The sequence below is a fragment of the Antechinus flavipes genome, chromosome 3 (assembly GCF_016432865.1).
Source record: "Antechinus flavipes isolate AdamAnt ecotype Samford, QLD, Australia chromosome 3, AdamAnt_v2, whole genome shotgun sequence".
Lineage (NCBI taxonomy): Eukaryota > Metazoa > Chordata > Mammalia > Dasyuromorphia > Dasyuridae > Antechinus > Antechinus flavipes.
In genome coordinates, this window is record NC_067400.1 from 519,187,151 (window position 1) to 519,201,882 (window position 14,732).

At 44.3% G+C, this 14,732-nt stretch overlaps 1 protein-coding gene across 3 annotated transcripts in view; it reads left to right on the forward strand.

The window, feature by feature from the left end:
* The window catches only part of GDPD5 (glycerophosphodiester phosphodiesterase domain containing 5), a 175,752-nt gene extending 166,114 nt beyond the window's left edge, over window positions 1-9,638 (forward strand). For all 3 annotated transcript variants that reach the window (XM_051987088.1, XM_051987090.1, XM_051987089.1), the window contains 2 exons: window positions 739-851; window positions 6,122-9,638. In XM_051987088.1, the coding sequence (XP_051843048.1) occupies window positions 739-851; window positions 6,122-6,240 (232 nt within the window). In that variant the 3' untranslated portion in view covers window positions 6,241-9,638. The remainder of the gene's footprint in view (window positions 1-738; window positions 852-6,121) is intronic.
* Window positions 9,639-14,732: the final 5,094 nt, after the last annotated feature.

A 14,732-nucleotide genomic window follows, 5' to 3' on the forward strand; every position in this document is an offset into this window, starting at 1 on the left:
ATACTAGGTCCCTATTATAACAGGCCATTGTAGTAGTGATATATAACAGTCACTTTTTATTAGCTAGCATTTCTTATATTAGGCCCCTATTACATAGCAAACCACTGTAATAGAAATCTCTGTTCTACCAGGCTTGTATGATTATAGATCATACAGTAAATGTATGTGCATACACTGCACCAGTAAATAGTGAGTCTGTTAGAGCATGCTTATAATGGACCCCTGCAGCAAGAGTCTACTGAGATTAGTTCCCCTGTAATCATGATCCCTGTTAATGCAGCCCCTAGCAAGGTTAAGGAGATAGGCTAGACATTTATAAACATGTGCCCTCGGGGGATGAGAGGTATGCTGAAAAGAGCTTAGGTTCTAGACTGGGCTGTTACTCCATGACCTTGGTCGAGGCCCTTTCTAAGCCTGAAGTTCTTTCTCTGGATCAGATGAAGACTTCTCCCGGCCCTCCTTTCTCTGAACTCTGTGTTCTAAGAACCTTTCTAACCGACAAAACATGTTCAATGTCTCTTGTTTCCCCTGCTTTCTGGAATACTTTATTCCAAAGGGACCAATGTAGCTTGGGGTCTTTTCTTGGAAAAGGAGGAAACAGTAAAACCTGAGACCCAGATACTCAGCCCTGTGCTCAGGCTTCCTGAATCTGACCCTAACAGGGCCAGCTGGCTCAGGGATCAGGCCCAGGGCACTCCAGATAATAAGCCTGACCCTCAGCCTTCTTCCCATCCATAGGTGGCGATTGGGTAGCATCCGGACCTACAACCCAGAACAGATCATGCTCAGTGCAGCTGTACGTAGGACCAGCCGTGACGTCAAGATCATGAAAGAGAAGTTGATCTTTTCAGGTGAGCCACATAATCTGTACTATGAATCTGTGATGGGAGGGATTTGGGAAAGATTTGGAGATAGGAGAGGTAGAAGTAGGGAGCATGTACCCTGTCCCATCTGTCTTAGAGAGAGCATCCCTTAAATCGGGGTGCTTATCTATTTTTGTGTAATAGATCTGTTTGGTCATCTTGTGAAACCTACGGATCTTTTCTCAGAATCATGTTTTTAAATGGATAAAATAAAATCCATAATATTGCAAAAGAAACTACATTGAAATAGTTACCAGATTTTTTTTTAAAGATCACAGACTCTCCGTTAACAACGCCTACCATAAAGAATGTCTCTCTTCAGCGCCTTCTTAGCCCTACAACATAGGCAGATGTGCCCTAAATAATCCACTGTACATGTAGGCGTGTATGCATGTATGTGCCCATCTTTCTGAGTATCCTGTCCTTTATATGGCCAACCGTAGGCTACATATCTTGAGTTGTGCCTCTATCAACCGATATAGGTTTGCACTATTCACACGGTTCTCAAAACCAGTCTTGCACGTTTTTGAGACACATAGCCTTAGGAACAGATTATATGCAATATTCAGATAGACATTGCCAGTGCAAGTAAATTCAACCAACATTTATTAGCCCTAAGGACTTAAATTTTACAGCTTATACTAATAAAGGGGAGTGAGCTGACTTTCAGGAAACCTCAGTTTCATACCTGACTGAGCCACAAGCTGATTGTATGAGCATCCCTGGACAGTCACTTTCCTTTCTAGACCTCAGTTTCCCCATCTGTAAAATGAGAGAGGTGGAATATTTGCCTTGTTAGGTTCCTGCTGTTTCTAAGCCTTCTTATTCAATGTTCTAAACTTCCTTTGAGCTGTGACATTCTGTGTTTCATGTTTTCTTCTAGCTTAAATATTTTGTGTTCTGTGTTCACAGTTATATTACCTGAGATTGGAAAGGGACCACAAAATGCATCTAATTCAGCCCTTGGGTGAATTATGAATCCCATCACTTATAATCCCCGAATCATTCATGCAGCTTCCCTGTAATTAACTGTGAGGGACAGGATTTCTAGGCGAGCTCTCTGTTAGGAAATATTTCCTTACTTAAATTGAAATCATTACCTTTGATTGAAGTCCAGTTCTGCCCTCTCAGCCCAAGCAAAACAGATATAACTCTTCTTTGACATGACAACCCTGCAGATGTTGGAGACTGCTCTTGTTTCTGCTTTTAGCCTTCCCACCTCCTCACTGCACATTCTAGGCTCCTTAAAGGTATCCCTGTGTTTCAAGCTTCTCTGGACACTCTTCAATTTTGTAATATTGAAATAGCTTTAGTGACTCCATTTCACTTTTATCCACCATTTTGTGGAATGACGTCTCAAAGTCATTCAACAGTTTTAGTTCTTGGGCTGAGAGCCCTGGGTCAAGTTTGTTTTGCAGCCACTTGCACTGCTAAACAAATCACTTGTTTAGATGATGCTCAGTTTTGTTATTTAATTGTTCACAATTTGTCGGTATCCTTACTAAAATGAGTTCCCACAACAGAATTATTCTAGATGTTGCCTAACTAGAGCTGAGAAGAGTGGGACCCTCATTGCCTGCACTCTACTTCTCAGCCTTTTTTTGTGAAGAAAAGGTAGTCTGGGGAAACTTAAATACGCCTTTTCAGAATGAGGTTTTTAATTGCATAAAAATAAGCTTAGATTTCTCCCTCCCCAATGTTGTTTCTCTCCTGTTTTGATTTCTTGGTTGATTTTTTTTCTTGGCAGGAAGTAAGCTAGGCAGTCTTAAATTAGCTTCCACCATGGTGCCATTTTCCTTTCTTTTTTAATAACAACAATTGACATTTATATAATGTTTCTAAGTTTTATAGAGCACTTTACAAAAATATTATCATTTGAGCTGTATGACAGCCCTAGCAGGTAGATAGGACAGGAATTATCTTCATTTTACAAATGAGAAAACTGAGGTTCAGATAGGCTAAGTGATTCATTTCTTCAGTTCTAACATCCTATATTTTAAGGGCCCTCCCAGCTCTGACCCTCTGTGTTCTAAGAGCCCTCCCAGCTCTGACCCTCTGTGTTCTAAGGGCCCTCCTGGCTCTGACATCCTGTGTTCTAAGGGCCCTCCCCGCTCTGACATTCTGTGTTCTAAGGGCCCTGCCCACTCTGACATTTTGTGTTCTAAGGGCCCTCCCTACTCTGTGTTCTAAGGTCCATACCAGCTCTGACACTCTGTGTTCTAAGGGCCCTCCTGGCTCTGACATTCTGTGTTCTAAGGGCCCTCCTGGCTCTGACATCCTGTGTTCTAAGGATCCTCCCAGCTCTGACATCCTGTGTTCTAAGGGCCCTCCCAGCTCTGACATCCTATGTTCTAAGGGCCCTCCCGGCTCTGACATTCTGTGTTCTAAGGGCCCTCCAGGCTCTAACATCCTGTGTTCTAAGGTTTTTCAGAGCAGAAAATGTCAGAGCTGAAAGAAAGAAGCCTTAGAATACAGGATGTCAGAGCCGGGAGGGCCCTTAGAACACAGGATATCAGAGCTGGGAAGACTTATCTTCTGTCATTTTGCCTTTAAGGATTCTAAGCCTCACTAAAGACCATCTCAGCAAGCCTCCCGGGCTGGTCTCCCTCATTTTCCCCCACTAGATGGCAATATGAACCACGGTCCTAAACCTCTCTCCCCCTTTGTTTGGTGATTAATGAAACTTCTTCGGAAATACCAAAGGCATTGCTGCCTCACATCCCCATGAGTTTAAAAAAAACGACCCAGGTGACTGATGGGATGATGATTTTCATCTCCTCCATTCCTTAATTCTGTCCCCAGACTGATCCCTGACCCTCCAAACCCATCTTCCTTCTGGGTGGGATCACAATAGAATTGACAAGAATGTTTTCATTCAAAAGTGTTCAGGCTCCTCATCTTGCTTTGTGACACTCCAGAGTAACTCAAAGTATCTTCAGACAGAAAGAGCTAGGAGGGCACGGTCCAGAACTGACACCAGGTCAGAGGGAATCTCCCATTTCAGTACTGCAGCCTCAGGGATTGGGGGGAGGGGGGAATCCCAGGGTCCTGAGCTTTCCTGGTCCCTTTGCCAGTGCTTTCAGTCCCCAAACCTATTGATCAGTGAGTGAATCAGAACAGAGAATGGAGCATCAAGGACATCCAAAGAGATAAGACCAGTCTTGTCCTATGCCAACTTATTAATGCAGTGCATACAAGAAGTATTTGCTCACTTATCGTGTGCAGAGTACTACGCTGGAAGAGACAGGCTACAAAAGTAAATCCTTATTAAGTGCCTACTGTATACTAGAGATAGTAAAAATTCAGTCCGTGTCCTCAAGAATTTGCAGTCTATAAGTGGGCTAAGACAGGGAACAGAACATTATAATACAAATAAGAATATGGTGACAACGTAAGAAGAGTACGAAGTGCTAACAAATAAATAAAGAGAAATTAATAAAAGGGAGAAAATCACTTCAGGGAAGATTAGAGAGGCTTTCTGGAGGAGGAGATGGCATTGGAACTGGGTCTTGGAGAATATGCAAGATACCGGTAGACATATTATTTCTGTCTCTCAGGGCCATGTCAGTCATTCGGCCAACCAGCATTTTTTCCAACACCTATTATGTGTTGTCCAGCAGTATGCTGCACACCAAACGTAGGTGCTGACTTGACAGATGAACGAGTGAATGAATTTTCATCAACTCATTATTAAGTTCTTCCTTTCTCTCAACACTACTCCCTGTATCCAGTCAGTTGCCAAGTCACATCCATTCTACCTCCCCAGTATCGATACCAATAGAATAATCAGTTATGGTATAATAGAATATTAAATCAAGCCCCGATTTGCTGAAAATTTGACAGTGGACAGAGGCCTGCTGGATCTGGCTCTAGCAGCTTTCCGCTGGCTCTTTGTCTCTTTCCTAAGGAGCCTTCCCTTCTCCTCCAGCTTTTAAATCTGCAGGGTCAAACTCCAATAGAATGACGTTTAAACCACATATAAGAATCTTATGACTTAAATAAAAATTTAGGAAGGGCACCATATTAAATTGTGATGAGGAAAGACAAAGAAAAGCCAGTATATCCTTTTTTCTTTTCCAATTCAACACAAGGAGATAGCCAGAAGCCTATAGGAACTAGGGTGAGGGTTCATCCAGGTAGATGACATCTAGAGAGAGACAGGGAGAATACAGATTAACTCTGAAAAACACATTTTAACATTATGATTTGTTGCATTTTTATTTACTGTTCAATATTTCTCAATTACATTACATTTTTAATCTGGTTCGAGCCTCACTAGGGAGCAGGCAGTGTGGTTGACAATTGTGACCTAAAGAAATGGGGTCTCTCCACCATAGACACACATATACCCTTCTCCAGGGTCTCTTTCTCTCCTGGATGACCTCCTCTTATCTCCCTTCCCCAGATACTCCTTGTCCCCTTCCCCTGAAATGCTTCTCTGAAAATCTCTGCGGATAAGGGTATCTAATAACTCATTTGTCCTTGATTTCAAGGTCACAATAATTTCAGTTTCCTTCCCCTAATTTTCTCTTATTAGGGCCCAAGGCACTGTGGAGAGACACAGAATTTAAAACAGGAAGGAGCCTTTAAGATACAATCTGACTGCCTCCCTATTTTACATATGGGGATACTGAGATCCAGAGAATTATAACACTTGGCCAGAGTCACCACAGCTCAGAAGGAGCAAAGCCAGGTTCCAAACTCGATCCCACAACTTCTTTTCATTACATTTCCTAATGCACATAATGTGATCATAGAACTCTTTCTCTCAGAAGCCTTCAATGGCTCCCATTTGCCTATAAGCTAAAGGACAAACTGACTTCAGAGGATAAATTTAATTCATTCAAGGCTGTTGATAGCATCTACCTGTCTCTCTAGATTTGTTCCTCACTATTCTCCATCACATAATAAATTAATAGCAAAGCTTGAAGGTTTGCAAAACACATTAATAGATTGTCTCCTTTAAATTATTGAAGGAGGGTATTGGGAAGAACCTGAGCCAAGTCCTGGAGGCTTCGCAGGCTAAGCAGAGGCTTACGAGATCCAGAGCAGACAGGGGGGTACCCAGTTTAGCAGGAGCCAGAGGTCTTTCCCCGACTTCACCCTGAGGTTGTGTCGGTGTCCCTGACTCCTCCAGGCCCTGACTCTCCAGGAGGTATCTGGCAGGCATTCTCCCCTGCCCCTGATAACTCCCTTATTTCTTATCTCCTCCATTTCATGAGCACAGATATTAATTACCCTTTTCCTTCCTGACTCAGAAATCAGCGATGGTGTAGAGAACACGGATGACCTCTCCATGTGTTCTGAGAATGGCTTTTCCAATGATGTCCTCACCCCCGTGGAGCCCAAGACACGTCCTGGCAGAGGAGGACGCTAACCCTGACAGATCCAGTGTCTCCAGTCCGCTCCTGCCCTTCCAGCCAAGCATGGGAAGGGTCCCTGGGCCCCATGGCCTGGCCTGTAAATATGTAGAAAGCCCTCGGAGAGCTGGTGGTAACTGTAGGCAGCTGGGGTGCGAGGCAGAGACCAGCAGCGGCTACCCCACGAGGTCCCCGGACTGGCCCGCCCAGGGGGAGGCCAGTGTGACCCAGAGACGGTTGTCGAGCCGCCTTCCCCAGCCCCTCAGCTCTGCCTTCACCTACGTTCTCAACTACCACCGACCCTGTTAGGGAACTTTTTGGCCAAGCCCCTCATCCCTGTGTATGCTCTGGGTGGGCAGAATCAAGGGCCAAGCTGTCCCTGATCCAGGTCATAGAGGGAGGCTGTACTCCCTATGGAGGGGAACCCTTCATAATGGGAGGGGCTTGGTTCCAGTCCTCCCGGGAGCAACAGAGACCACAGCAGTTCCTGGGCCCGGCGGCTATGAAGATGGGGGTGGGAAATTCAGGAAACGAGTGTTCCCTGTCAGCCCCGACATGGGGGACGCTGAGAAGAAGCCCTAGACAGGAGCTGGTTCTTCTTTCCCCGTGTCCCAGGCAGAGCTGTGTCCTCAGTCAGCTTTGCCACTACAAGGGAAGCACAGTGTCAGGGGGTCCGGTGGTCAGGGCCACCTGGGATCCTCCCGCACCACAGAGGGGACTGTATGTGTGTGAGATGTCTGTCCGTCTGTGCGCATGAATGAAATTCATTTTTAAAACATTTTTAAATACGGCCTATCAGGTTAGTGGGCCTCCCTCTGATGAGCGCTGATTACAGCTGCAATCACCTGTAAATATGAAAGCACAAGTGCTATCACTCCCGGCAGAATCACCTATTTAACAAGAAATGATCTGTTCCTCATGTTCTCGTGCCATCCTGTGCCTGGCGCAGAGGGCATGCAGGATGGTGGAGGGACAGAGCATTCCAGACAAGGTCAGTTGCAACTGGAAATATTTAGCCTAGAAAAGAAAAGATTTGGGTTGTGCAAAGGGTGGGAGGGAGGAAGGAGGGAGGCAGGTGGGGATGAATAATAGTCTGCATTTATGTGGTGCTTTAAGGTTGAAAAGCACTTCACCAATAGGATCACATCTGATCTTCACAACAACCCCGGGAGGTTGGTGCTGTTATCCCATTTTATAGATGAGAAAACTGAAGCAGGCAGAGGTTGTGATTTGGCCGAGATGGGGAGGTCACCACATAGCTAGCAAGTGTCTGAGGTCAGATCTGAGAGGAGGCTTTCCTGCCTCCAGGAGCAGCTAGCTTGCGGCTGCCCCAATAATACTCAGCTCTCATTTTTTAGTAAACAGTGAATCAATCGTCAAGCTTTTGTTAAGCACCTACTATGTGTGAGACATTGGGAATAATACAAAGACAAAAGTGAAGGACTCAGTCCCTGCCCTCAAGAAGCTTAAGTTCTGAGTGGAGCCAACATTTGTGAGTCTATGCAAAATTTATACAAAATTAATAAGGGAAGTTTAACCAGTCAGGGAGGGGAGAGATCAGGAAAGATTTCATGTAGAAGGTGATCCTTGAACCTGGTCTATTAACTCCTAATTCAGTACTTCAGTATCCTTTCTGCTAATACATCTCAAGGGAAGAAAATAAGTCGGTGAATTAAGGGGAGAGTTGAAGGGGCTCTAAGCCTTTCCAGGATTGAGAGGACCAGAAGTTTTTAATTATCACTCTCCTCCCTCCCTCTCTGTTGACTTTTTTCTTCCTATAGGGATTCTTCCTGATGGATGGGAAAAGGAAGGAAGGAACATACATTTATTAAGCACCTACTGTGTGCCAAGCATAGTACTAAGTGCTTTACAAATATTACCTCATTTGTTTGAAAGGGGCAGAGATGGAAAAGAATATTTCCTTATTTTCCCTGGTTCTAGTCCCACTAGCCTATGTTTACATGCTCTAGAATTATGGGTTACCTTTTCTTCTCCCTTCAAAGGAAACACGATCCTGATTTCTTATCTCGGGGCTCAGAGCCTGGGGCCCACAATCTATCTGCAGAGGCAAGACATGAACCCATTCCAACTGTTGCCCATTTCAGGTGTCCTTCCTGCTTGTCCTTGTCCCAGTTCCTAAGCTAGATACAGGTCTCATGTGGGGTTTGGGTCACATTCACCAAGGACTAGATCTCAGGGCTTCCTGAGGTGGAGGACAGAGTATCCAGTATCAAACTGAGCCGTTGGCATCCAAGCTTCTGGTGTCTGGGTCTGGGACACAGGAGCTCTAATCGGGTGGGATTCCACGTTATAAGGCGTTTCCATGTGTCTAAAAGATGGCAGATGGGCCCGGCCTCGGATGGGGGCTCTCGCCTGGGCAGATTATTAATTTGGCAAGTACGCTGCCCTGCGGAAAGTGATCTCTCAAGAGCGGAAGCCTGGATGAGCTTTCCCTCTTCATACATAAACTAAATGGAGGCCCTGGGCCCTGGCCAGCTAGGAGCTCCTGCCCTGACACCAGAGCTCATTTAATTCAACAGACTTATAAGTGCTGGTGATACAGAAAGATCAGTCCCTGACCTTAAGAGGATTGCAGTTTAGTGGGGCAAAGATGACAAAATACTTAAGAAGAACATGAGTACAATGGAAGAAGTAGTGAATAAAATTAAGATTTTGGAGTTGGTGCCAGAAATCATCCTGTTGGGCTTCTTCATATTACAGAAAATAGACCCAGAGGGAAATGGCAGAAAGTTGGCTCATAGTAGGTACTTAGTAAATGTAGATTGATTGATTGCCAGAACTAGGATCTGAAACCATTCCCAAGTTGGAGCACTCCTTTCCTGCAGCTCAAAGGAGCCGTCCAGATAGGGGAAACCACAGGAGAAACAACAATTCACCCGCCATTCCAGTGGACTGATCATGAAGCGTGCTGCCAGCCTCTTGACAGAGAGGTAATGAACCCAGGATGCGACCACCAACAGAAGAACTTGTTTTGCTTGACTCTGCTTATTTGTTATAAGGGGTTTCATTTTGCTTGAGAAGATGGAGAAAAAATAAATTCGTATCAATTGAAGAAAAAATAAAAATAGATTTGAGGATAAACCCCAAAAGGTTATTAAAAGAGCAAATCAGCCCATATACTGTCAGTTATTAATGGGCTTATGTGTGCCAATCCTTCGCTGGGGGGGTGGGAATAGATGGGAGGAGCAAATCCTAAACCTGGGTGCAGGGGTCCGACTGGTTCGGGGAGATTCACATGTAGGCTGGAAAGATTCTAGACACAGGCTATTCAATTTGTTTTGAAAGATGGAAACAGACTTGGGGAAGGGAAGGGAATTGATGTCACCCTGCTAGCTGGTCAATGTCAGAAAAGCCAGAATTAATAATAAAACCAGAACTTGAGAACTTGTCAAAATGCCTTTGTTACCTTCCAGATGAGTCGGGTTTCCAGGGTTTGAAGGGTTGTACGGGGGAAGTGGGACCAGGATGGGGAGAGAGGTCGTATTCGTTTTTGAACCTGTTTTTAAAAAAAAAATTACAAACCACACCTGAGCTCTGTGGTCGACTATTTAAAGAGACGGATTCTATGTGACCCCCTAGGGAAGAATTGGAGCCAGTAGGGGAGGGGAATAGGTATTCTTTACGACCGCAGATAACTGGGGAATGGGATACATGATGCAGAGAGATGTCAACAAGCATTTAGTAAGTGCTTATTATATATCAGGTACTGGGCTAAAATACTTAGGATACAAATAGCAATAGAGAGAGATAGTCCCTGCCCTCAAAGGGCTTACATTCTAATGGGGAAGCAAGGGGACTGATTGGGAGTGAGGACAGGGCAGAGAAAGTGCTGAAAGGTAAGTTTCAACTCAATCAAGTTTGTATGATAAAATGCCTCTCTCATGAAGTGGTGAGCTCTTCATAGATAATTTAAAGTCCAAACAGAATGGATGGTCCAGTCAGGGAGACTAAGGATTTCTGTTCTAGGAGGGAAGTTGATTTAAATACTGTCTTAGGCCCCCTGCAGATAGAAGGTGAAAGTAAAAGATCCTGGGTTCTCAGTGGTTCTTAACCTGCACTGAGGAAAGACAAACTAGTTTCCTTCCTAACTTTTAAATGAGAAAATTTCCAAAAATAGGGGCGATTTAGACTTCCTGGAGGCTGATGCTAACTAGCATTGGATCTGCGTCTAGCTTTGGCTCTGTTCCCACATACCAACCAGTTCCCAAAGGCTGGGAACTAGTGATTGGGGTTAGAGAGGGAAGGATCCCTGCCCTGTCATGTGGGGCTCAGCAATGCCCACAGTATCCCAGGAGCCAACTAAGGGCAACACATATTAAAATAAATTTATATGACTAAAGAAAGCAAAAAGACCAAGTTTAATCCCCTCACTTTATTGTTGAGTGAATTGAAATTCGAGCACCAAGATTATCTAAAATTGAATAAATTGTAAACTTCAGAGCAGTTCTGTTCCATTTTCCAATGGCCTCCTCTCCTCTGTTTGCCTTCTCTCATCTCCCTTACTTTTCAATCACATCATTATGAGAGGATGGATTTGGAACTGACGGATTTGGGTTCTTCTTGCCACTTACTACCTATGTAACTTTGAGCTCCTCACTCACCTTCCTGTTCTTTAGTTTCTTGATGTAGGAGTATCTTAAGATGTCATCTAAAGCTTATTTTTTTTTAACCAAAAGAAATGCTTAAGATCCTAAGATCTGGCAGGGACCTTAGAGATCACCCCCTCATTTTATAGTGGAAGAATCTGGAAGTTCAAAAAACTCACAACCTCCCAGCTACATTGCTCTCACACCACAGTGTCATTTCCTTATGCCCGAGCTCTTCATTCTCACCCCTCATTCAAAAGACCTTTTTCTATTTCTCTTTCCCAGCCTTCCCTACTCTCTCTTGAGACCAACACAGGCTCTAGGATTGGGAGTGGTTTGGGGAGCCCTCCTATTTTGTACTTCATGGCTGTGCTCCAGAAGGAGGCTTGGATAGATCAGCAGTCTTGTCCTCTGCCTACACACAGGGACAGACACGGCTACCAACACTTCGATAAGTATGTGCAAACATACACACAGATTCAGAGACACAGCTTTAGGATCATAATTTCCAGCTGAGACTCAGAGGACTTGGTCCAATTTCCATATTTTTGTAGAGCAAGAAATAGAGGCTAAGTCGCCCAGAGTCACATAGCTAGTAAATATTAGAGGGTAGATTTGAATTCAGATCTTTCTTATTCCAGCACCAGTATTCTACTCCTGTGCCACCTATTGGTTATCTCTATTGTGATCATTCTTAGGTCTATTCGTCCAGTCCTAAACCCCAGACTTGCATCTCTATTTCAAATCTAGAATTGGATGCCCCATAAGTGACTTAAAAATGTGTCCAAAATAATTCATTGTTCTTTTCTCAAAACCCTTCTCTCTTCCTAACTTCCTATTTTGGTCAAAGATACCACTATCCTGTCATCAAAGCTGGAAATCCTAAGTATCTTTAACTCAGTCTCTTTCCTTCTCACCTCTCCCCCTTTATCCAATCTGTGGCCAAATTCCATTGATTTTACATTTCATAAAATCTCTGTGACAGGGTCACAGTGACAAAGGCAACAATGAACACAGCGGTACAAGACGTCAGTCACTCAGAGATGCACACTCACATGCACAGACTCGCCCACTGCGGGATACAATCGCCGGCTGATCACAGTGACAAACACAGCCACGTGCACGCCAAGTCCCGATCCGCTTCGGGTCATCAGAAGGGAACAAAAGCGCGTTCCCCGCCCCTTCCCTCCCTCCCCCTCTCCGGGTTTCTCTCCCTCCTCCCCTCCCCGTCGGGCTTTGAGGCTTTGTCCTCCACTCACTCTCAGCCCGAACCTGAGAGGGTGGCAGCGCGGGGGCGGACTGGGCTGGGCTTGGCCAGAGGTGCCGGACTGAGTGGGTGGCGCTCCGGAGAGACGGGCCAGGTATATTCCAGGTAAGTCCGGTGCGTCCCCCTACTCCCGGGCAGAGGCTGATGGATAGTCTGGACGCCTTGGGCTATGGCCCCGGCTGTGTGTGTGTCTTTGAGTCTGTATGTCTGTCCCTCCAGGACTGGGACCTTAAACTTAAAGAAGACTCAAGTTCTGGCCCCGGCCCTGACACTTGGGACGGTGTCAGCCTCTAGCATGAGTTTCTTGATCTGTAAAAATGAGAGGCTCGGATGACATATCTCTAAGGTCCTTTCCCCGCTCCAAATCTGTGATTCTCTCCGGGCTCCTAGCGCACTGCGCCGGGCACTAGTAAATGCTCAATAAATGCTTGTTACCTGGGCATGTGGCCCAGAAGTAGTACGTTTCCATTTGTTTTTCTGCGTGTGTCTAGGAGTTCATTGAGAGACAGTGACAAGTTTGGAGACCAGAGGAAGACAGGAGAAAGTGACGGAAGCCGATCTTAGGGCTATCGGTTGATTGAACAATTGATCGTAGGGAAAAGAAGGCTCTTCAGTTGGAATCACTGACTTCAAGGATTTGCAGGGCTGATTTAGAACAGAGTGAGTAGGGTTTTTTCTGGCTTAGCCTTTAAGGGCTAAACTAGAAATGTTGAGGCTGAAGTTATTATATATTATAATACGATATATTATAATTATATAATATAGTATATTATAATTACATAATATGGTATATTATAATAATATGATATATTATAATACTATATATATTAGTTACTATATATTATTATATATTCTACTTATATTAAGACTTTATACCAATCAGAGTTGACCCATAATTTGACTTCAAGATCATAGATTTAGAGCTGGGAAGCATCTTAGAGACTTTTGAATGCAATGTTATTTTACAGATAAGAAACTAAGACAAAGTGACTTGATCACCATCACACAGCAAGTGTCTGAGGCAGATCTTGCCTCTGTCTCCCTGACTCCAATGCCCATTCCAATCAGCTGCAGAAGACTGTAAGCTCTCTGTCGCAGGAGATACCCAAGGGATTCAAGATTCCTGAACTGGCAGAGAAATTGAACTAGAAGACCTTGGATTCTCCTCCCAACAATCTTCTTCAAATGAGCCAGTTCCTTCCTACTCTCAGCCGCGAGGTTGGGAGAGTGGGCTGATCTTGTATGGAACTCTGGTTGGGTGATCTAGAAAGAAGAAGGGAAGCTGGGATACTGTTGGGCAAATCTTATTCTTCCCCTCATAATCGGAAACATTGACACCTAAGGCAAATTCAGTTGAGTTGGCAGGGAGGGGGAAGCAGTATCTAACATATAATGACAGTGACTATGGCATGGTAGATGAAATGCTCAATTAAGAAGACCTGAGTTCCAATTCAAAATTTTACAAAAATGAATGTTGAAAACTATCTTTATATGTTGTTGGAAAAATAAAATACTATTGCAATTTAAAATTAAAATAAAATAAAATTCTCACTCTGACACTTGTTACCTTGGACAAGTAAAAAACAAAAATGAAGACCTGGATTCAAATTCTCACCTTTGACATTTACTGCTTCTATAACCTAAACAAATTACTTATATTCTCTAATCTTTAGTTTTCTCCTCTGTAAAATGAAGATCTCTGTAAACTGAGATCCCTCCCAATTCTATATCTTAGACCCTATGGGGCTAGCCCTGTGCTGAGGAAGACAGGGGATAGAGGTCATTTAGGCTGACAAAATTTAAGAGGGGAGGGGTGATGGAGAGGGAGAGCATATAGAAAGGGATTTGAGGCAGAAGAGTGTGAACCAGATAATGAACTTGTTGGGAAGGACAGGCAACCTATTGTAGGACCAGACTGGCTCTCAGACTGGAACCTAAGAGAGGAGGTAGATGGTTGTTAAGTGATGATGACAAGATGTGTGTATGTGTGTGGGAAGTCTGAAAGGCAAATGCCATTTCCTTTTCCTGGCCTTGTCTGTCATGAGACATAAGAAAAGGAGCCAAAAGCTTTGGAGACATGCCAGAAGAAGGCAGATCTCAATGAGCACCAGAACTTTGAGGAAGGGGTCCAGGATGAAAGGGAGTTGAACAATAGAAAAGAGGGGCTGTAAGGGAGGACAGGACTAGGGCTGAGTGTATAATCTGGGGAGGAATAATGGTATTGGTGATCCCATCCAGCGGCAATTCAAGACATCCTGAGGGAGTAGTCCACAGACCAGGAAACAGATCAGGAAGAACCCACCTCAGTGGATATCCAGGTCCCAAGAGATGGGTTTAGCAGTCACCCTATACTGGTTCTAGTCCTAATCCTTCCATTCCATTCCTGCCCCATTATTTTACAAATAAAGAAACTGAGACCCAAAGAGTGACTTGTACACAGGAAGACTCTACAATTTATAAACTGGCTACAATGCATAAACCACTTTCCTCACTGAGGTTCAATGAAGTAGGGAGTGCCAGGCTGATCAGGCAAGACCTTTGTTATTATTCAGATATTTTTGTCACATCTGACTCTTCCTGACCCCATTTGGGGTTTTCTTGGCAGAAATACTGAAGTGGTTTTCCATTTCCTTCT